General features: G+C 53.5%; 1 protein-coding gene across 2 annotated transcripts; it reads left to right on the forward strand.

Annotated features, from left to right (window-relative positions):
• Positions 1–287: 287 nt before the first annotated feature.
• On the forward strand, positions 288–22,809 carry PIP4K2B (phosphatidylinositol-5-phosphate 4-kinase type 2 beta). 2 transcript variants are annotated; one of them, XR_010425315.1, is made up of 11 exons: positions 288–482; positions 8,779–8,876; positions 10,112–10,208; positions 12,771–12,923; positions 13,724–13,870; positions 14,260–14,298; positions 16,075–16,188; positions 16,471–16,729; positions 16,981–17,084; positions 17,948–18,127; positions 18,552–22,809. XR_010425315.1 is itself a non-coding variant. In XM_064636871.1 (10 exons), the coding sequence occupies exons 1-10, from the start codon at positions 303–305 to the stop codon at positions 18,026–18,028; spliced, it is 1,272 nt and encodes a 423-aa protein (XP_064492941.1). In that variant the 5' UTR covers positions 288–302; the 3' UTR covers positions 18,029–22,809. The 2 variants fall into 2 exon arrangements, 1 of the variants encoding a protein (XP_064492941.1); XM_064636871.1 differs by having other exon boundaries at positions 17,948–22,809.
• The last annotated feature ends 45 nt before the right edge of the window (positions 22,810–22,854 follow it).

The following is a 22,854-nucleotide window of genomic DNA, read 5'->3' on the forward strand; positions in this document are numbered from 1 at the left end:
GCGCGCCGCCATCTTGGCGCCTCCTCAGCGCGGGGCCGGAGCGGGCTCTGCCGCCGCGGCGGAGCGAACCAACCGCGGGGGCGGGCGGGGGGGGGGAGGGAGGACACACAAGGACCGCACCACCGCGGCGGCGGGGGGGGGAGGGCGGGGGGACGGCGCAGGGGGAGCTCAGCGGGCCGGGGCTGCCGCGGCCGGGCGGTACCACTGCGGGCCGGGGCGCGGGGGGGGTGTGCGCCGGGCCGGGCGGAACCATGCGGAGGCGCTGGTAGGGGGGCGCGGGGAGGGGGTCGGTCGGGTCCGCCATGGCCGCGAACTGCGCGGGGGCCGCGGGGACGGCGGGGGGCGGCGGGGCCGCGCTGGGCTCGGCCCTCAGCGCCAGCAAGACCAAGACCAAGAAGAAGCACTTCGTGTGCCAGAAGGTGAAGCTGTTCCGGGCCTCGGAGCCGCTGCTCAGCGTCCTCATGTGGGGGGCGAACCACACGGTGAGAGCGGGCGGCGCGGGCACCCCCCCCTGCACACACACACAGACACACTCCCCCCATTCCCCCCTCAGAGCCGGGAACGGGCCCGGCACTGACCCCCGGGAACGGGGCCTCGCCCCCTCACACCCGGCCTTGCCCCTTATCCCCTTCGCCCCCCCCATCTCCCCGATCCCCCTTGTCCCCCTCACACCCGGCCCTGCCCCTCAGCAGGTGCCCAAGCCCCCCCAGCTCAGACCCTTCCCCTCTCCCCCTCAGCCTGGGCCTTTTCCCACCCCTCCCTCCCCACAGCAGCTTTTGCCCCCCACACCCTCTCTCCCCCTAAATCCCAGCCTTTCCCCCCCTTTCCGTGCCATCCCTGATCCAGCCCCTCCCTGGGGTCTGTTCCCGGTGGTGCCCTTTCTCCTGGGGCTCCTTGCCCGGAGCATCCCCCTCCCCAGGCACTTTGGGGTCAGGGGTCCCTCCCAGACACGTCCCTTTGCCCCCACACACCCACCCCTGGCACCTTTCCCAGCACCTCTTCCCACCACCCCTTTTCCCAGGGCTGGGGAGGGGGGGCGATGCTGTTTTGGGTGCTGTTGCCCTGTCCCACCCCCCTCTGTGGCACTGGGGGGACCCTGAGGACAATAATTTGTCACCCCCAGCCCTTTCCCCTGTCCCAGCCCCTGCCTTCCCACCCTGTGGCTGTCACAGTGAGGGACCCCCTCATGTCACAGCCCGGAGGGGACACCCCTGCTCCTCACTTGGGTAATTGTGTGTGTTATCTCCATCCCCAAAAAAGGGCCTTTTGGCTCCATCTGTCCAGCCTTGTGTCCTTTTGATTCCAGGCTTCAGCTTCCAGGACTCAGGCCATGCCTGTGCTCTTGGCCTCCGTTCCTGTGGGAGCTGGTTTCAGGAGGGAGGTGGGAGAGGGTCCCTTGGGAATGTCTGTGCTGGCTCAGCTCTAATCCACCTCCTTTGGCAATTCCTAAGACCATCTTTATGTTTTCTCTGGAATATTCTGTGATGTCAGGCACAAATTCGTGCTGGAGAGGAGGATTGATTGCTGGATGTGGGTGCTGGATGCTGTTCTAGGTGGTCAGAGAATCCAGAAGCCTCATCCCTTCCTGAATTAATCCACTTTTAGGGCTCAGACACACCTATTTCTCCAGTGGATTAGTGGATGTTTCCTAGAGAGTGAAAGGGATTTGGGCTTAATTTTTTTTTTTTTTCAGAAACAAATAACACACCAAAAAAAGATCAGACTTGCATTCCTGGCTTGCCTGGCTGGAGTGAAAGCTTCCAAATGTAGTTCAGCACGGAGTCAAAGGATGTTCCAAGTGCTCAAAGCCTTGCCCAGGAAGCAGGATAATGAGTTTAATCAGGCTTTGATCTGTGGTGCCATTAGAAGCCCTGAAGAAATGGAAATTGGTGGGATTCTTTGGAGTTCCATCCCTGGCCTCTTAGGGACAGTTGTTGCTGGGTGGAAATTAGCCTTTTTCGAGGGGGGGAGGTTGTGTTTTGGGTGGGTTTTTTTGTTGTAGCTGTCTGGGTAGTCAGAGCCTGGCAGGGATTTGAGGCCCTGGATCAGGACAGTGGAACTTTGGGAGCACTTGGCTGTGAAATATTTGGGCAAAGGGAGGAACCAAGGCGACACTAAGCTGGTAATGAGATTATATGGGATGTGTATTAGGAAGAAATTGCTGCCAGAAGGAGCCACTGGTATCCTGAGGGGCTGGGAAGGGGGTGAGAAAAGTTCAGCTGTGACCTCCTCACCCTTGGACAGGCATCCAGGATTTCCCAGTAAATCCCTCCACCTCTCTGCCACGGTTCTCTGGGCTTGGGTGAGTCTTTGGGTGCCCAAAAAGGGCTGCTGTGACAGAGCTCTGAGCTGAGGTGGCTCCACTGACTCACCACGAGCAGCTGCTCATCCTGGGCTGTGTCTGGGAGATGATCCTGGTGCCCTGGTTATGTGGGAATTGGAATTCAGATGGGTTTGGACTGCATGGAAATGATTTCAGGGATACCTTTAAACTTTGTTACGAGTCTTCTGGGGGGTTGTTTGACGTTTGGCTCCCGGAGCAGAGCCGGACAAGGAGGGGTGGGTGAGTCTCTTGGCTGTGTCCCGGGAGTTCTGCCTTGGGATCCTTGGAGTGGGAGGAGGAGAAAACAGCTCTCAGCACAACCCCGGGGCTGTGCCAGCAAGAGTCTGTCAAAATGACTTGCCTCTGAGATGAACTTTTTCACAGACAAATCAAACAAACAACCATTTTGTGCAATCCACTGGAGAAATTCCCGTGGGTCCATTATCCGAGTCTGGCAGCGGCTCGGCCTTGCCTTTAAACAGGCTCGTGAGCAGCTGGTGTGAGCACAGGCAGGGCTGGGTCTGGAGAGGATCAGGAGCACCCCAAGAACACCAACTGGTCTCTGGGACAGCAGTTTGGAGTGTTGGAATGAGGAGCTGGGTCTTGGCTGTCCTGGTGCTCCCCGGCCAGTGTTTGGATCGGGATCAGGGTGGGGCCGTGGCCCGTGTTAGTGGGGCCAAACGTGGGTGGTATTAGTCAAACAAGTACATTTTGGGCTAGAAAAATTCAGGGAGGGGAGGGGAGAGAGGGAAGTGGAGCCACAGAGGCTCCCCCTTGACTTCTGAGTGTTCTGTAGCACACTAAACCCAGCAGACGTGGAGATGGTTCCCGGGAAGCTTCGCTCGCCGTCGTCATGGCACTGGGAGAGGAGCTGCAGCTCCCCGGGGTTGGATGTGTGTGTGCTGCTCCATCCATGCCCTGGATGGGTCTGTGTGCACGGGATGGGAGGGCTGGCATGGTTCTGGAAGGGGAGCAGCCATCTCCCACCCAGCAGGGTGAACCCCGTGTTGGGTGGTGCTCTGGAAACCATGGAAACGCTGGTGAGGTGCTGGTTATGGGAGGCACTGGGATCCCAGGGAGTTTGGGGAGTGGCTCCTGGATCTGTTGGATAAATGAACAGTCGAGTTGGCCGGGCTGTGATGATGCTCCTCAAGGTGCCAGTTCAGCTGGAAAGGCTCCCTGTGGCTCTGGATGCTGGCAGGGACAGGGGGTGGCATAAACATCCCATTTTTGTGGAAAGGGGGAGATCTGTTGGCCGTGTGGACCTTGCCTGAGGCAGCCTCCTGTGCTCCAGAGGCTCCAGATTCCTGGCTGGAGCAGCAGCCCATCTCCCAGGACCTTTAGGAGTGGTGCCAGAGCAGAGCTCGTTAGTATTCCAGGGAAACAGCAGAACTGGGATTTGCAGCTCGCTCCTCCCTGCTCCGCAGCGTTGGGCTTGGTGTTGCCATGTTAATTGTAGCCAGAGCAGCATCTGCCACATATCAAATGCTCAAATCCCATAAATTGGTCCTGGCACAGTGGGAACAGCCTGGATCTGTCCTTCCCAGCCCCACTGTCTGCCCTGGCTCTAATTGACCTCTGGAGAGAGCAGCATATGGCCATGACAGCCCTGGTAATGACCGAGGCCGTGGCTCTGAACGTGATCCCAGTTAAATCAGGATTCCAGGAGCCCTTTTCCTTGCTGGCCACGGAGGGAAAGGAAGGTTTTCCTGGTTAGTTCAGCCAGGAAAATGGGGCTCGTTTCCCTGCTCTGCCACTGGCTGGTGTGGCCATGGGTGGGTCACTGAACCTTCCCATTCCTCAGGTTTTTTTAGGCCCAAGGGAAGCAATGGCTCTGCCCCCCTGGACTGGGAGATGGTTCCATGGCCCTGGAGCTGCGCTGACAGGATGGGTGACAGGAAGGTGGCACTGACTCCTCTGCCTGTGACACAGCCAGGGCCCCTTTCCACAGGCTTCCAAGCACTTTCTTTGGGAAGGGGTGGGTTTGCTGTCACCAGGGGCTGGATTTTTTTTCCCCCTCTCTTAGAGCATTCCCGTGTCCCCAGAGCACTGGCAGGAATTATTGACTACAAGATTCATGCTTTCCCTAGCGTTGCAGGGGGGGTTGTTAGCATGGATACTGATTAATCATGCTCTAATTCATGGAAAACAGGCTTTTTTCCCTCAAACCATCACCCAGTTCCTTTACTGTGTTAAGCAGCAGCAAAGTTCTGCTGCAGATGTGGGTTTGTCTCCGTGCTGAAGTGATTTTTGCCATGTGTCTTTTACCTCCTTCCCCAGAGGGATAATAAAGTTTAACTAATGCTCACAAAGTACTTGGAGATGCCTTTGAAAGGCTTGGAGGGGGGAACAAAGTATCTTTATTTTCCCTGGCAAATTCCTGCCCTAAAGAATCCCGGAGAGTAGGCTCTGCACACTCCATCAGCTGGATCTTGTTAGTAAACAAATTGCATTTTCCCATCAATTTACTAATGGTAATTGCCACTTTGAGGCTACAGTCAGGTTTTTGAAACAAAATTACGCCTGGCCCGTTCGTCCCAGCAGCTGTCCCTGAATGACATGGAATATTGATGTGCCTCTCGTTGGAAAAGGGGGCTGGCTTTTGGTGGCAAACACAAATTGTCAACCCTGAACTCCTGACTGGTGTGGCTCAGGAATTCCAGGGACCAGGAAATAAAAGCTGAAGAGAGAGAGAGAGAGAGAGGGAGGAGGTGTTTGAGGAGGTGTTTGAGAGACCAGGGGTGGCTTAGGCACAGCTGAATTGTGCTGGTTGAGGATGAAGGGAGTTGGGGGGAGCTGGAGGAGCTGCAGGGCTGAGCTCGCTGCTCTCAGGCTGCTGAAGAGGAGGGTGGGATGAAGGTTTCCCCTCCTTGGTGGCATCTGCCTGCCTTTCCCTGGGATTATGTCCCTTTGATCTGCACCTTTCCTTGCTGGAGTGACTCTGGGCACACGAGGCTGCCTGAATTCCTTGGGAATTGCTCCTTTGTTCTCAGGATCTGGTGGAACCAAACGGGAAAGCATCCCTGTCTTAGTGCTCCATGGTGGCAGTTGGTTTGGCTAAAGTGGGTCTGGGTTTTAAACCCTGAGAGCCCCCGAGCCCGGGGTGTGTCTGAGCCCTTTGTGAGGCTCTGGGAATGTGCCATTCCTGCTGGGAAAGCTGACCTGGGAGGGGCAGGGCCGGGGCCTCAGGTCTTGCTGCAAAGTGCAGGTGGCAAAATGCACTTGTAATGGTGCCTTCAGCCTGGGCTGGTCCCTCTCAGGGGTCTGTGCTTCTAGAGATGGAAAACTCGGGGCATGACAGGACTGGGCAAAACCAGGCGCTCGTTTTTCAGGTGGATCCAAGGGCAGATCAGGGCTAAAACTCTGGAATCCTCACAGAAACCCGGCGTTGTGCTGGGTGTGGGGGCAGATCCCTGGGCTGAAGAGCTTTGTGCTCCAAACTTGCCCGTTCTTTTTGCACTTTGGGGACCTCTGAAGCCTTTGTAGGGGTGTGGGAACACAGCTGTGCCTGCAGAGGTGACACTCCAAACAGCCCGGGGGTGTGATGTGATCCCTGCACCTGCCTCCTCCACAAGAAAGAACCGAGCCCTCACTGCCCACCCTGTACCCACCCCAAACATCCTGGGGCAGCCAAACTTCCTCCAGCCAGGAGACTTGTCTCTTTTTTCGGGAACAGACTTGCCAGGAGCGGAGGTTGCCCGGAGCCCCTCCCTGCTGTGCTCCTTGCCGTGACCTTGCCTCGTGTAGCATAAATACCCCGAGCCACACACTCTGCTATATATAATCTGCTCTCCACGCCCCTCCCCGGGGAGAAGGCGAGAGAGCAAACATGTGCCAGGCGTTAGTCACGTTGCTCCCGGAGGCTGCTCTCAGATTCCACCGGGATAAGCCCGAGCAGAGGGATCCCTCCGGAGAGGTGATGGGTGCTGGCCCTCCTTTAGGCTCCTCGTGGTTCACTTGCTGCTGGATAATCCTCAGGGAGGGGAACTGGATGCTGAGGGTTGTGCTGTGGGAAGGGAGGGTTTGGGATGTCCCCGTTCCAGGGTGGGGTGTGGGGGCTTCTCATTCCTCTCCCTTTGGGAAGTGTCAAGCATGGGTGTTACTGTGGCAGCACACAGTGTTTAAAAAACAAACAATTTTTAAAAAAACAAACCTAACACGACAGCAAAAATAAACTAAACAAACCCATGTTTGCTTCCAGGTTGGTGTCAGGAGTAAAGGGCCAGTGCTGGCACCAGAAATGGCCAGTCCAGCTCTTCATCCAGGTTTTGGTGCCCAGCACAAACCCTGTCCTGCTCCCTGTCTGCTCCGGAGCCGAAATCCCGAAGCCCCCAGAAATCCCTACGCAGCTGGAAGGGAGGAAAAGCTTCTGCGGTTTGGTGGGGGGGGAATTTTTGTGGCTGTTGTATCCCGGGAGGAGCGGGAGCACCTCTGAAGGGAAACAAGGTATCCCTGTGCACCATTTCTGCCAGTCAGCAGCGCGGCAACAGGTGCCAGGCTCGCTTTGAGGTTTGTGCCGTGGCAGAAACCAGGGCACCCGGAGCCGGCGGGAAGCGTTTTTGTCGGAATCTCTGCCGGGGAGGAGACAGTCGCTGTTCCCTCTCAGCCGTCAGCACCCTTCCTCCGCTCGGGAAGGAGCTGATAACGGCTTGTTTGTGCCTTCCCCAGCCGGGAAGAGGGCTGGGAGCAGGCGTGTGGCAGGAGCTGCTCCCGTCGGGCTTCCCCTCCTGGGAGACAGCACTAATTAGTGGCTGGAGGCAGCGCCTCTGCCTTGGTACAGAATGAGTTGTTTTCTCCTCACCCCGAGGGGAAGTCGCTGCGTGGGACTGGGATGCAGCTCCCTGCAGTGGCTGGGAGCTGGGAGATCCCTCCTCACCTGGAGGAACCTCCCGTTCCTCGCCTCTGGCTCCGGGAGCAGCTCAGTGCAGGACTGAGCCTTGGCATTGCCCTCCCTGCTCCGGGGGGATTGCTGATGCTGGGAGGGGGTGACATTATTCATTCCCCTGTGCAGTGTTTTCCATACATCCCAGAGTTTTATGGGAGTGCTTAGTGCTGCCCTAAGGAAGAACAGGGCAGGGCTGTGCAGAGCCCCTTTTCTGCTCCCAGCGGATCCGTGGCCGGTTTGCTTCCCGCTGATATCTGGTGTGTGGGATGGCTGGCTCTGAAAATAGCCATCTTCTTTTTGTGGATATGTCTTTCTCTCCAGTCTGACGTGTGTTAAATCTGGTCTGGTTTTTCGTGATGGGGGAGGAGGGGGTGATAAACAGGGGCCTCATGGAAATGGCTCGCGGCACGTCTCCGGATCCCGTGGTCCTCGAGGGGTCGGGCAGGGATGTGGCAGCAGTTTGGGCAGTGCTGTGTGTCCTGTTGCACGGGGAATCCCAGAGCTGGAGTCCCTTCCCTCTCAGCCTGATGACTTGGCCCCTGTTCCCAGACAGCAGGGAAGTTTTCCAGCAGCTTTCCAAGCGGGCTGGAAGTCACTTGACCTGCGGAAGATTTTGGTGTTGGGAACAGACCCCAGGCCTGACTCGTGGCCAAACCCTGCTGTTGCCAGTGTTGTCTGCCTCTCTCTCCAGCATTACCTGCTTGGCACAGTAGTTATGGGAACGGAGTTGGAATGAAATCGCTTCCTAAATCCAGGCTGTTTATAGCAGCTCAGTGAGATGGGAGTGCTGGGGAGTCCCTGGAGTGGATGACACCAGGGCCCTCAGAAACACGGTGCCTCTTGACCTGCTCTTAATTCTGGCACAGCCTTGTCAGTGCACGGGCTTGTGTGGGGCAGGGCAACCAGACACAGCCCAGAGGTGGATTTCTGTTGTTCTTTAATTATTATTATTAGTGCTGTCACTGCTGGCTGCTGCAGCACAAGCCTGTCTGTACAATAGTAGCTGAACGTTCATTCTTCTGCTTCCCTGTGTTCCTGTGGCTGCCACACATGACTAAGGAGCAAAAACAATCTAGTGGAGTGACTCATCCCTCCAGAGAAGGTGGGATAAGAGCAACAGGAGACAGCAAGCATGGAAACAGCATCCGTGGGGAGCTGTGCTGGGCTGCACCAAAGCTCCCAGAGTCCATCCACAGCCAAGACTTGGGTCATCAGTGATCTGTAACAGGGAGAACTAGTTAAGAAACTGGCTGATGCAACATTTCCTAATTAAAGGCAAAGGGGGCTTAGTGAAAACGTAAAATCTGCTGTTTCTCGGTCTGTAGGTTTGTCTGGGTTCTCAGCTGTGTCTTGGATGGGCAGTGGAAGGTGAAAGGATGGAAGGAGGTGAGGACTCGGCACGTGATGGAATGAGAGGGTGCTGTGGCTTTTAACCACAGTTGCTCCAGTCTGATGGGTTCCAGTGCTCCCAAACCAGCCTCTGGGGTGTTTGGCATCCCTGTAAGTCCACTGACAGTCCCTGCAGGGCAGTGCAACAGAGGTTTGAGTCTCCTTTTCCCTTCTCTTTCAGATCAACGAGCTCAGCAATGTCCCCGTCCCTGTCATGTTAATGCCCGATGACTTCAAAGCCTACAGTAAGATTAAGGTGGACAATCATCTATTCAACAAGTAAGTGGGTGCTTCCCAACCTCTTGGTCCCTAATGAGAGCTCTTTGCTTTGGGGCAGCCGGGGTGGTGAAGGCCTTCTGAGTTGTTCCCAGCCAAAATTCCAAAAGGATCTGGCATGGCTGGACACAAGCCCTGAGCCTGTGCCCTCTTCAGACCCCTCACCAGGACGTGGCAGGGGTCAGCCTGTCACTGAGATGCTCTTGTGTGGCTTGGTTTCTATCCTTTGAGGGATAAGACTGTTGACAGCCCTCAGGCTGTGCTGTGCCCCTGGCCCATGGGGTGTCTGTGGAGTTACTCCCATCTCCTTTTCCCAGAAGATCAGTTTTTGGAAGCCTTTCTGGAGCCCTGGTGGTGGCTGGTGCTCAGAGCCGTGTTCCCCACCCTTGCCTGTGTGAGTGCAGGGCTGCAGCACTCCCTGATTAATCCTTTGTTTTCACTGAGTTTCCCAGGGATCAGCTTTGGAGAGTAGGAGTGTGATTGGAAAGTTTGTCTTCCCTGGCACCTACAACGTGCAGGATCTGCTCTTCCCTCTTCTCCTGCATGGATTTTAGTTTCCCACGTTTTGGTGCAGAGGATTCTCACCGACAGCGAGCTGCCAAAATATCTCCCACCGTGTCCAAGCAGGACCATCCTCTCTGGGCAGGATCAGGGCAGGGCAGGGAGCAGATGCAGCTCTCAGGGACAGGGAATGCTGTGTGTTCCTGCTGCCCTGTGCTCGGGGGCAGCCTGGCAGCAAAGCTGAGTCTGGAACATGCCAGGCTGGAGCTGATTCCCCCCCTCTCCCCCGTGCTCTGGGTTTGTGGCGCGTTGACCTTTCCTTTGACACACGAGTGATCTGATGGGATCTGAAATCAGAGCCCACCCCCCCCTTCTCCTGCAGCTCTTCATCCTCCCCAGTAACAGAGCGTGCAGGGGGCAGCTGTGGGACTGCACAGCACGAGGGGCAGAGAGAGAAATGATCCTGAGCTTGTGACAGAGGAGATTGTTCTGCAGGACAGGCATCCTCGCCCAGGCAGCCTGTCAGTCAGGATCCTGCAACCATCCCCCTGGAGAGATGGCTTTTGCAGGCATCCAGACATCCCTAGTGAGGGGAAATACCTGCAGAGGGGGACCCTTGGAGGTGGGAGGGGGTGGGATATCCCTGGGGGGTTGGCAGAGAAGCGGGAGAAAAATCGAGTTTGATTTCACCAAGCTGATGGTTTGGTTGTTACACACAAATCTCTTTTCTGCCCCAGGGAGAACTTGCCAAGTCGCTTTAAATTCAAGGAGTATTGTCCACTGGTGTTCCGGAACCTCCGGGAGAGATTTGGGATCGATGATCAGGACTACCAGGTACCAGCTCTGCCCTCCCTGCCCTCCTGACACCCTTCCCTAGGACAGAATAACCAAACTGCTGGAGAAACCAGGGCACAAACATTGTTATCATCAGCTTCTCTGGGTTTGTAATCGTGGTTTGAGTGGTTTTACCGTAACCCAAGGGCCCACAGCAGTGCAGGAGAGCTTGCTGTGCCAAGCACTGGGCAAGAGGAGAAGGAGAAGATGGTCCCTGCTCTGGGGAGTTTGAACCTAGGCGTGAAATAGGAGCCACAGTGGAAAAGCAGGAGCTGGAGGATAACAAAGATCCAGTGAGGAACATCTGCAAGGAAAATGAGTCTGGTGTTGCTTTACAGATTCAGGTGAATCTGTAAAGCAACACACAAGTGTGTGTGTTGTTGAGTTGGGTGCATCAGGGTGTCTGCTGCTCTGGGACACGTCCCCTAAGGCCTTGGAGGGGACAGACTTTTTGGGGGCTTAAATCCAGGGGGAGAGAGAGAGAGAGAGAGAGAGAGATGTCACAGCTGCTGCTGCAGCAGGGCCACCCTTCCACTCACAGCAGGGGATGAGCAGGAGGCTGCCTGGGGATCTCAGGAAGGAGGGGACAGCCCGTGCAGAGGGAGGGAGGCTTTGATGGCAGCGTGGCCTTTGGCAGGCCGGGAATCCAAGCGGTGTCCTCGGCTCCCGCTGCCGCTGACGGATCGGGCACGGCGCCAGGCCCGGGGCACCCGCTGGAATATCCCCGGGATCCACCAGCCAGGGAGGCACGTGGGGGACTGCTCTGAGCCTCCTGCTCTTCACTGCACTGCCTGGGGGGGAGAGGAGATGGGAGCAGGGCTGTTCCTGCTGATCCCACCAAAGCCCTTCCCTCTGGTCCCGTGTGTGTGCCCCCGTCACACCCGTCTGTGTCACACCCTCCCCGAGTGTGCCCAACGCTCCTGTTGCTTCTCAGTGCCTGCTTCATGGTTCACACTTCCCCTGCTGTCCTGAAGGATTGTTCCTCCCACCTCTGGGGTAGTTTGGCTTCTTAAAAAGAAAATATTAATCGACCTAAGTTTGAGGTGGGTAAAATGTGATGGCTTGAGTGGGAATGGAGCCAGAACACTAAATATTAAACACCCCAAGCGTGGAAGAGGTGGGAGGGACAGGAAGGGAACCGAAGGGCCCTGAGTTTGGTAAAGCTCTGTGTGGTCACGATTTCTGCTTCCCAGCTCCAGAAGAAAAGCTCTGTGGTTTTGAGGTGAGGGCCTGATTAAACTGTGCAGCACAGGCTCCCTTGCAAATGTCAGCAAGAAACAAGGGGATTTTTCCCTCTGCCTTTATTTTCCTGATGCTTTCTAAAGCCGTTGGCAGCGGTGGAGTTTTTTCCCCCCCGCTTCATTAAAGTTTTAGAAGCTTTAAATGCTTCATTCTGAAAGGAAACCTCTCGGCTCACTTGCAGCGTGACACGGTAAATCCCTTTTTCACAGCAGGCTCTGTCTGTGCCTGCAGCTGAGCAGGCTCCCTCTGCTGCCAGCTCTCCAGAGCTCAGGGGAGAGGAGAGAGCAGTGTGACTGTCACCTAAAAAAATAATCCATCCTGAAACACGTTGTCCAGCCCTGAGGTGCTGGATCTACATCTGGCTAAATTATCCAGGTGTTTGCACTGCTGTGCTTCAGAGCACAGCTCTGCACTCCCTGCTTGGACCTGTGGCAGGGAAATGCTGCTGGGAGGCTGTTGGTTGATAAAATGGCTCCTGAGCAAACGCTGGTGACTGGGCAGGGTGGAGATGGAAGGTGGAGCTTGGAAGTGATGGAGGGGACCAGCAGGAGACAGGTGACCTGCTGGGCTTGGCAGGTGTGAAGAGCAGTGGCTCTGACTGAGGGATGAGGCTCCCACTGCCTGGGGAGAGGCAGCAGAGCAAAGAGCTCGTGTCGTGGCTCGGGGAGCGTGGCAGATCCTCGCTGTGCAGTTTTCCTGGGATTTTCCAGTCGTGCTGCAAGTCTGAAGGGGAGCTGCAATGTCTCGTTGCTAAGGGTGGAGACAGGGATATGAAGACAGATGCTGCTGGTTGTCGGAAGAACAACCAGGCTATTTATACTCCTGTCTTTTACGTCCCATGGCAAGAATAGCAGGGGCTGAGGGTGGCTTTTGGCTGCAGGATGACCTGCAAAGAATTCCCACTTTGGCCAGTTTAAGCTGCTTTGCCATGGGAAAGGCAACAGGCCATTTCAGTCGTTTTGTTCTGGCTTTCCTTAAACCCCAGAGATACCCCGACTGTTGTTCCATTTCCACGAGGACATGCCAAGAGCTCTGTGTGTTCTGTGTCTTTACTAAAAAAAGTGCCCTCAAAAACACCTGCCAGGTGTTGGAGTAAAACATGTCAGCAGGTAAAAGGCCCAGATGGGAGCCCTAAAACCGTCCAGGTTTTTAAAAAGCGTGCCCAGCACACGGTCACGGGGACGGAACACACCCGGAGTGTCTGTTCCAGGAGTTGGCCCCGCTCACCCGTGTCCCACCTGGCTTCCCAAGGCTGCCCTTCCTTCCCCAGGGAGGTGGCAGAGCCCCTGCCAGTCCCTGCCCCTGTGCTTGCCCCCCCAGAACTCGGTGACCCGCAGTGCCCCCGTGAACAGCGACAGCCAGGGCCGCTGCGGCGCCCGCTTCCTCACCACCTACGACAGGAGGTTTGTCATCAAGGCTGTGTCCAGCGAGGACGTGGCAGAGATGCACAACATCCTCAAGAAGTACCACCAGGTACGGTGAGTCTGGAACCCTGGGAGATGGGCTGCAAACACCCCGGGATCTGCCGGGGAGCCGGAGCTCGGCTTCGCAGCTGGCGGAGCTCCCGCAGAGGTTTTGTGGGAGAAAACGGAGTTCCTTGGGATCTGAGGGCCAGATGTGGCCCAGCTGCCTGTTTCCTCGTGCTGCTGAGCCCCTTCACAGCTCACCCAGCTCCTGACATCAATGAATTATGGATTGCTGGTACCTGAGACCTGTAAACATGCTCCCAGTTCAGTCCTTTGCATTAGACTTTCCAGAGGGACTGGAGAGGAGCAGGGAAGGGGGGGCAAAGGGGGACAGCTGGAAATGTTCTGCCCTGGTCCACATTATGTGCCAGCCCATCTGCTCTTTACTGTCAGGTACACTGAGATAACCATGAGAAGTTGGGCAGTGCCAGGGCACACCTGGCTGTCACAGCAGGCTGGGCACACACACAGTCAGGGAGTACCAGAATGGGTTTGTTTGGAAGGGACCCGAAAGATCATCCAGTTCCAACCCCCTGCCACGGGCAGGGATGCCACTCCTTGGATCAGGTTGCTCAGGGAATGGGATGCCCTGTCTCAGCTGAGGGCTGGAAGGTTCTTACCATGCCTTGACTCCTTTTCTTGGGACCCCGGGGGACGTTTCAGGCCTCCTTTCCTTTCCCATCGGTGTCAGGGGCTGGAACTGGAGGGTCACTCTCAGCATCCTGCTGAGCTTGTGTGGTGTCAGAGGTGGGGTCTGTGTGACAGAACTGTCCCTCTCTGCCCCTTCCCTCCCCTGCTGTCCTGCAGTTCATCGTGGAGTGCCACGGGAACACCCTCCTGCCCCAGTTCCTGGGCATGTACCGGCTCACGGTGGACGGCGTGGAGACCTACATGGTGGTCACCAGGAACGTGTTCAGCCACAGGCTGACTGTGCACAGGAAATATGACCTGAAGGTGAGGCTTTGGAGGGCTCCAATGGGGCTGGGAGCTCCTGCAGAGGGCTGGGAGCTCCTGCAGAGGGCTGGGAGCTCCTCCAGAGGGCTGGGAGCTGGGCTTTGTAACACCCACTCAGCAGGGTTGTGGGCTTTGGGTTTTGCTCCAGGGATCAGGTTTTGGGGGCTTTGGGTGGAGCATCACCTGGGGCTCAAATGTTGGTGCATTCCCCCATCCCAAGTGACCTACACTAAACCAGGGAGATCGTGGAAAGGGGGTTGAGCACTCATTTTAAAAATGCTTCCATGATTTTTTCTTCATGGAGAAATTAAATGTTGTCAGTGAATTGGTTGGGAATATGACACACAGTGTGGTAATGATATTTTCTTCATCTTTTTTTTTTTTACCAGGGCTCAACAGTATCCAGGGAAGCAAGTGATAAAGAGAAGGTATGGAGCAACCCTGGCCAGCCTTTCCTTCCTCCTGATGGTCGGAAGCAGATGGGATCCAACTGATTTCCCTTTTCCAAAGGGCTATTGAGCAGGGGATATAAAACAGGCCCTCTTTCTGTCCCACCTTTCAGGCTGTGCCCAGTAACTGCTCAGGGGGAGAAGGTGCTGGTGCTTCCCTGGCACTGCCAGGAGTGGGGGGAACTTTCTGGGGGACAATCCCACCAGTTCCAAACCCCACATTAGAGCAGTGGTGTCTTTATGGAAGGATTTCTCCCTAGAACTCCCTGAATGCCAAACTGAGGCAGGTCAGCAGTTGGATTTTCCAATAGATGCTTTTATAAACCAGCCCAGCTCCTCTCAAACTCTTGCCATGTCTCAGCATGGTCCTAAGTCTGGGTTCTGGTGCCAGTCAGGGAACTTAGGACTGAGCATCCTGCCCCTGCAAAACTTCAGCTGTGATGCTGCCTTGAAATTCCTGTGGAAATCTCAGCAGTAACTCTGGTGGTTCTGCATGTTTTACACAGGAATGTAGAATTTTCAGGTTTAGTCCAGCCTGTCCTAAAATGGGATCTCTGGCACAAGCCAGGGAATGACCCTTTACACCGAAATCTCTGGTGTCACCATGCCCAAGTGTCCCCAACTTACTGCCTGGGGCTATTTCTGCATATGCAGCTTGTCTCAGACCATTCACACACTCCTGTGTCACTGTAAGAACAAAACCATTTAATTCCCAGTTGCACAAGGAAGTTGTAAGTTCTTCCACATCCCCGAGAAATCCTCAGGGCCTGCTGCGAGTGGATTCCTCAAAAAAACAGTGGGTTTGATTTTTTTTACTCTTTTTTTTTTTTTTGAGCCTCCATCCCTTTCCCCTGAGTCAGAAGCCAACAGAATGAATTTCTTTTCAGTTCTGGGAGCTGGTTGGATCATCTCAGGCTGGAGCCCAGCTGTCCAGCTCCCAGCCTGCAGCACATCTTCCCAGCAGTGTTTAAAGCTCAGTTGCTCTGTGTCTCCCTTGAGTTTCTCTGCATTCACTGATAATTGTTGTGCTCTGCCTGATGCCATTTTCATCTTTAGTGGACAGGATGAGCCACTTCACCTTAAAAACAGCCAAAAGACCCTGGTGCAGCCCCAGAGAGCTCAGAGTCCATTCAATCTACACATTCCCCTGGACTCAGCGCTGGTGAGGCCACCCCTGGAGTGCTGTGTCCAGTTCTGGGCCCTCAGCTCAGGAAGGACATGGAGGGGCTGGAGCAGGTCCAGAGGAGAGCAACGAGGCTGGGGAAGGGACTGGAGCACAAGTGCTGTGAGGAGAGGCTGAGGGAGCTGGGGGGGCTCAGCCTGGAGAAGAGGAGGCTCAGGGGAGACCTCCTCACTCTCTGCAACTCCCTGACAGGAGGGGGGAGCCAGGGGAGGGTTGGTCTCTTTTCCCAGGCAACCATCAGCAAGACAAGAGGGCTGGGTCTGCAGCTGTGCCAGGGGAGGGGTAGGTTGGAGATTAGAAAGAATCTCTTTCCAGAGAGAGTACTCAAACATTGGAATGGGCTGCCCAGGGAAGTGGTGGATTCTCCATCCCTGGAGATTTTAAGAAGAGACTGGATGTGGCATCAGTGCCATGGGCTGGGAACCACAGCAGGGTTGGATCAAGGGTTGGACTTGTTGATCTCTGAGGTCCCTTCCAACCCAGCTGATTCTCTGATTCTCTGATTTCTGAGGGATCCATGGTCCAGCCCTTCCCCCAGGGCTGGAGAATTTGACACAGGCTTTTCGTTGCAGGCCAAGGATCTCCCAACGTTCAAGGACAACGACTTCTTGAATGAGGGTCAGAAGCTGCATGTTGGAGAAGAGAGTAAAAAGAACTTCCTTGAGAAGCTGAAGCGGGACGTGGAGGTAGTTTCCTGGGGGACAGCTCTTCCTCTGCCTCCCATGGCTGGATCCTCACTGGGGCCTCTGGCTCCAGGGGTGCAGCAGTGCCTGGAGAGCCAGTCCCTCCTGGATCAGTCAGGCTCCTGCTGAGGGCAGTGGGCCTGGGAGCTCGTGTGTAGATTCTCTGGAGTCTGAAAAGGGTTTAGCTCTCACGCTACAGCCCTTGCTTAGGGAGGCACTGGCAGGGCAGGACTGAGGGTTTCTGGTCCCACGTGGCTGCTGTTCTCACTCCTCTCTCTCCCCCAGTTTCTAGCTCAGCTGAAGATCATGGATTACAGTTTGCTGGTTGGGATCCACGACGTGGACCGGGCAGAGCAGGAGGAGATGGAGGTGGAGGATCGGGCAGAGGACGAGGAGTGTGAGAACGACGGGCTGGGGGGAAACCCCATCTCCTCCTACGGGACCCCCCCGGACAGCCCCGGAAACCTCCTCAACTACCCCCGCTTCTTCGGGCCCGGCGAGTTCGACCCCTCCGTCGACGTCTACGCCATGAAAAGCCACGAAAGTGAGTGTTGTGGGGCTGTGGGGGAGCTGTGGTGGGCACAGGAGGTGCCCTGGGCTCGGTGCAGTGGCAGGACTGTCCCTCCCCTTCGCTGTGCTGAGCTGGAACGGGTGGAAGTGATGCTTCTGGTGGGCTGGTGTTCCCTGCCCTCCTGCAGCCTCCAGCTGCTCTGCTCTCCCTGCCAGCTCTGCTGGGTGTCTGTGGAGGAGGGGAGCTTTGCTCAGGGGGTGCCAGTGACTCTCTTGCCTTGCCAGGTGCCCCCAAGAAGGAAGTTTACTTCATGGCCATCATAGACATCCTCACGCCCTACGACGCGAAGAAGAAAGCTGCACATGCTGCCAAAACAGTGAAACACGGGGTAAGCCTGGCAGGGGCAGGGGCATGGCCTTGGGGGGCTTCTGCTCTGCCTGCATGGCCCTCTGTGTGTGTGGGGGGGGGGTCTCCTGGCACTGATTTTCCTCCCAGTGTGGAAATTCTGCACAGGAAGGAGCAGCTCTCCCCTCGTCACTGTCCCACAAAGGTTTTCCCTCTGGCTGGCTGGGGATGATTTGTATTTACATCCCAGTTTGGGAGGTGCAGGAATTCACTGGCTGCAGGGGGGCTGCTCCTGTTCACTGGCAGCAATCCTGAGCTGCCCAGAAGGGCTTGAAAAAAGCCCAGGTTATAGCAGGACATGGAATTGTGGAATCGTTAAGGTTGGAAAAGAGCTTTAAGGTTGGCGAGTCTAACCATCAACCCACCACCACCACCATGTGGAGTTTATATAGAAGGAGTTGGAAGGGACCCATCAGGATCATGGCCCTGCCCAGGACACCCCAGCAATCCCACCCTGTCCCTCAGAGCGTTGTCCAAACACTCCTGGAGCTCTGGCAGCCTTGGGGCCGTGCCCACTGCCCTGGGGAGCCTGGTCAGTGCCAACCACCCTCGGGGGAAAGAAGATATTTTCCTAATATCCAGCCTAACCCTCCCCTGGCCCAGCTCCAGCCATTATGATTTCTTTATGCTCCTTCTAAATCTCCTGTAAACCACGAGGAAACAAAGGCAGTGCTTTGTCTCTGTGGTCTGAAGACGCAGCTGGAGCTAAAAGCAGTTTCCTTGGGGATCTCTCTAGAACTTGCACACTGTTCTGGGTCTTTCCCAGCAGAGCTGCCATGATCCCTCCCTGCCATCCCTCCTGGCCCCTGGAGGAGGGTGTTTGACTGCTCTGTCTCTGCCTTGCAGGCCGGGGCAGAGATCTCCACCGTGAACCCCGAGCAGTACTCGAAGCGCTTCAACGAGTTTATCTCCAATATCCTGGCATAGTTGTCTTCAGCCTTCAGCGAGGAAGGAAGAGCAGAGGGGCTCCTTCACCCAGAGAACGCAGCCTGTGACACTCGAACAGACACTGTAGCAGCATGTGGGGTGTGTGTGGGGGGTGTGTGTGTGGGGTGTGTGTGTGGGTGTGCCAGGTGAGTGTGTGGCACTGCGTGACTTCAGAGAAAACTCATTCTAGGTGCACCCTCCAACAGTCCACTTGACCCAGGAGGAAAAGTGGGATTTTATGTTACAGAAGTGCCCAGACATTAAGATTTGAGGGCTTTTTAAACCAAGCAAAGTGCATTGTTTCAGCACTGCTCTTTCTAGTGACATTTTCTCCTCTCTGATCAAGAGGATCCCAGAGGGATGTGACGTGGCACTGTATAAAGGGGTGGCTCTAGATCATGTTCAGTGGGAGTGAAGCAGTGCCTGATTCCACAAACTACTCCTTTTTTTTTTTTTTATTTTTATTTTATTGGACTGTCTTTACCAGAAAGACATACAATCCCTTTTATTTCCCTCTTGGTAGGAATTGGAAGGAAAATAGCTCACCATTTCAAGGACGGAAACTATAACTCTGATAAGGAGGAGTCGCTGAACTTTAGGTAAATTCAGACTGGGACACTTTATATTTTTTGGTTAATTTAAGTAACAAAAAAAAAAAAACTTTTTTGTAACTGCACTTGATTTACAAGAAGGACGAGGGAAATGGAACATCTACCAAAGATGATCTCTTAAAAAAAAAGGTGTAACTCCTAGAACCTAAAACAAAACCCACCAAGTGTGAGAAGTAGTAGTGGCATTGACCAACCTCAGCTAATGATGTGCTCGGACCCCTTGTGCTTTCAATTGGCCAGCTCTGAAGATTTCCTAAAAGAAAACCAGAAAAGAAAAGGCATTTTGTACCTGTAGATATGGGATAACATTTGACTCTTGGGACGTTTCCCTGTCGCGCCTCGGTCAGGAATTGCCGTGTCTCTTAGGCCACAGCTGACCATCACAGTCCTGCCAGTGTTAATCTAGCTAATGTTCAGTCTTCCTTACCCACCCCATCTGCAACAGGTACTTGAATTTGTTTCCTGACAGAGGTTCTTGGCTTAGTTGGTTTCTTTTTTTTCCAATGGCAATGTGACTTGCACACGAAGGAACTGGACTCGCTGCCAGTGGGGAGTGCTGGGAGCTGTGACTGTGGAGCAAATTCCACTGCTCAAGAGGACTCAGGACTTGAGCTGTGGTTGGTTTTACTCTCCCTCTGCTCCAAAAAACCCCTCTCTAGAGCGACAGTGGAGGAGTGGAAACGTTTGAACACTTTGCGCCAGATTATTTTTCCATCCCCCCCGAGGATTTGGAACTGATTGGAGTGACTGAATAACGTCCTGTTGTGTCTCCAGAATGCTTGTAATCCTTTTCACAGCCAAGCTTGTCGGGCTCGCTTTGGGTTTTGTTAGCTCTGCTGCACAAGTTACAGAGACCCCCCTTTTGGTTCTTTTTTGGGTTTCATTTTCCTTTTTTTCCGAGCAGGATTTGAGCGTTTTCGAACAAAAAAAAAAAACCTCTTGCAGTTTGAAACATTTGTCGCTTTTCTCTGCCTTGGAACTGTTTTTTCACATATGCCTTTTGTTTCGGGAATAAGCTTGGTTGGAATGTCTGTCCTGTGCTGTAACACGTGCTACAGTTTTGCTGTGTGGAATTTTGGTCCTTTCGAGAGATAACTTGGTGCTCATCACATCCTGGTAATTAATTCCCCCTGACTTTTAACGCTGGATTCTCAATGTGGGCTTGGGGTTTTGGGGTTTTTTGGGGGTTTTTTTTTTTTTGGAGTTTCGTGTTCCATCCCCACATTTCGTGATGTGAATCCCGCAGGTCTCAGCTTGGAAATGGGACAAAGAAAAGAGGGGGGCTAAAAATTTATAAACCCAACAAGAGTGCACTGTAAATAGAGTCCTTTAAGAAATCAAAAATTAGGGCTTGTAACAGGGGGGGATGAATATTTTTTTTTTTGGTCATTCCCTTTGACATGGGGACAAATTCCTGGTGCCCCCCCCTGGAGTCCCTCCCCTGTCCTGGGGGTGTGAACACCCCTTGTCTGGGAGGCTGAAAAAAGGGTCTCGTGTCTTAAGGTGTGTCGCTGGAAAAGCCACAACCCAAATTGTGCAGCTGTTGAGAATCCTTTAAAAAAAAAATTTAAAAAAAAAAGGGAGGGCTTCAGGGCACCATCAGCTTCCTTTTGTGGGCATTAGATTGGTTGCTTTCTCTCTTAAACAATAAGCACTTAAGTTTACTACCAGTTAGAAATTAAAACACCGATCACTTTTTATTCCTGACAGTTTTTTAAAAAGTCTGCATTGAATATCTGCAACTTTGGCCTGGTAAGTTTGCCCTTCTCCTTTTGGGGGAAACCATCTTTGGAACTGTTTATCTTTAAATCATCTGTTTAAAAATATATATATATATAAAAGAGGAAAAAAAAAAAAGGGGGGGCGGGGGAAGAGAGAAGGGAGTGGGTGAACTGCAGACCCCCACAAAACAAACAACCCAAAGAAAATCAAGGAGCTGGGAGGAAAAATCTCCTTCACCCGATTTCCTAAACAGGAATAAAATTAAAATACAGTTAATTCCTGCGGCAGTCTTTACAGAAGTCATGATAAAAAGGGCTGGAGAGCAGTTAACTGTATTTTCTTATTCCACTCCAAACTCCTGCAAGGATTAAATTGGCTGTTTCTGGCTCAAGTGATCAGAGAAGCCCCACAAACTCTATTCACTTTAGCACTTCCCCAATTCTGCCACTTCTGTCAAGTTGCCATATTGTGTGTATTAAAGTAATTAAATGCAATTTTCTCACTTAATGATGTATTACCCAGGTATGTAACTTTGTTTAACATAAGCATTTTGTATATTGTTTACATTTTGAGAGGTAGCATTACGTTAAAAATGCTAATTTTTTTGTTTCTAGACAGTATTTTTATTACCAGAATAAGAAGTGAAGCTGCAAATATTTGATTTGTTTTTAAAAGGGACTTTTTTCTTTCGTTTGGTTTGTTGTTTTTTTTTTTTTTGTTGTTGCTGTTGTTGTTTTGGTTTTGTTTTGGTTTTTTTTTGTTTTGTTTTTATCTTGTTTTAGGTCACTTTTTTTTAACTCGAGTATTTAAAAAAAAAAAAAAAAAAAAAAAAAGGACAACCCAGCCCTTTCAATTCTGGTTTTACAACTGCTTGTGCTAGTTTGTTGTCTGTTCCTGGTGTGGATTTAGTTCTAGTTTGCTGAATGTAGATATTTCTGTCTGTAGCATGTACCCTGCAGAACACTTTACACTGAAGTGCATTTGACTGACCCCCCCCTCGGCTGCCAGACCTGCAGCAGGTGGGCAGGTTGCTCAGATTTGGATCAGAATGCAGGATTTTCCAACAAAAAAAAACCCCAAAACCAGTGCAGTTTGGTCAGCTGGAGTTTAATCAGTGTGTGCAGCACCTCTGCAGTGCCTGGAGGGTGAGCTGGGCAGGGAGCTGCGGGATCCACACTCCACAGGGTCTCCCTCTCTCTTTCTGATCTGTCAAAATTTAGCAACTAAAACCTGCTTTGAAGTTTGAATTTCCACCTTCCCTGTCGGTTCAGCTCCTCCAGTGTAACCAGGAGTGGGAGAGGGAAGGGCAGAGCCACAGCTTTGCTCCAATAGTGCAATAAAACCCACTGGGGAGCGTGTGGGGTCACCCTTCACTGGGATCCAGGGGTCCCAGGAGCCCCCACCCTTGGTGCCAGAGCTGGGAAGGGGGTTTGGAATTTGCTGTGGGAATACCAGCAGGAGTTCACTCCTCGTGGCAGAGTGGGATCCTTCCCTCTGCTCTCTCTGCCTGACCCGGGTTTAATTCTGAAAAGCCACAAATCACGAAATTCATCCCCGGGGAGAACTCCCGGGGGGGGGGGCAGGAGGTGACTGGGGATGCCTGAAAAAAGGAGGCTGTGCTCCTGCATCCTGGTTTGGAATCAGATTAGCATGATCAGCGAGAAAACTAAACCACTTGAGTCTTACTTCCTTTTTTTTTGGGGGGGGGGGAGAAATCCCTGCTTTGCAGAGCGCTGCCTTCCCTGGGGGCAGCGGGTGGGGAGTGGATCTGAGCCCCCCGAGGGGGGAGTGAGGGTGTGTGGTAGTTGGGGGCCGTGGTGGTGGATGCTCCCAGTCCTGTGACTACTATGCAGTCTTTTCCAAGCCTCCCTGAGCTGCAGGAAGTTTTCCAGCCCGGGGTGTTCCCACCCTTGCCGAGGTCAGAGCGCGGGTCGTGCCCCAGCACCCCTGGACTCCCCCCCCACCTCTGCAGAGCCATTCTCACTGTCCCCATCAGCCACTGCCTGTTTTCCTTGCTCTTTTGGATTTGGAAAAGCTCAGAGCCAACTGCTGGTCGTCATTTTGGGGTGGTTTCAGTGTTTACCACTCCAAAAGTTGTGCTGCTCTCTGGCTGCACAACCCTCCCCCCCCCCCCAAAAAAAAAAAACCAGCTGGATGGAGTCGTGTTGAGTGGATTACACACAGGTCACAAGGGTTGGGCAGGGCTAATCAGTGCAACTGAAAAGAAAACAAATGTGAATAAATTAAGTTTAAAAACTAAAAAAAAAAAACTAAAAAAAAAAAAAACATTCTAGGTTTTTTCACTGCTGTTTTTTAAATAGGAATTTTAAGTCCTCTGTGCTTGTCTGTTTGCTAGGAGCAGTTTGAGACACTGTTACTGTTTTGAAATGCATGCATGTTACAAGATGAGTCTCCAACCAGAGAAAAATAAAATTAAAACTTTGTGTACATCTGTGCCTTCCTGCTGTGCTCTTTGCCAGGGTCCTGCTCAGC

The sequence above is a fragment of the Pseudopipra pipra genome, chromosome 26 (assembly GCF_036250125.1).
Source record: "Pseudopipra pipra isolate bDixPip1 chromosome 26, bDixPip1.hap1, whole genome shotgun sequence".
Lineage (NCBI taxonomy): Eukaryota > Metazoa > Chordata > Aves > Passeriformes > Pipridae > Pseudopipra > Pseudopipra pipra.

Bases quoted from the DNA above. Each gene is read 5' to 3' on its own strand.
- PIP4K2B (XM_064636871.1), top strand. From the start codon at position 303: ATGGCCGCGAACTGCGCGGGGGCCGCGGGGACGGCGGGGGGCGGCGGG. The intron at 8,877-10,111 runs GTAAGTGGGTGC...TTTCTGCCCCAG, and splicing joins GACAATCATCTATTCAACAA to GGAGAACTTGCCAAGTCGCT. The intron at 13,871-14,259 runs GTGAGGCTTTGG...TTTTTTTACCAG, and splicing joins ACAGGAAATATGACCTGAAG to GGCTCAACAGTATCCAGGGA.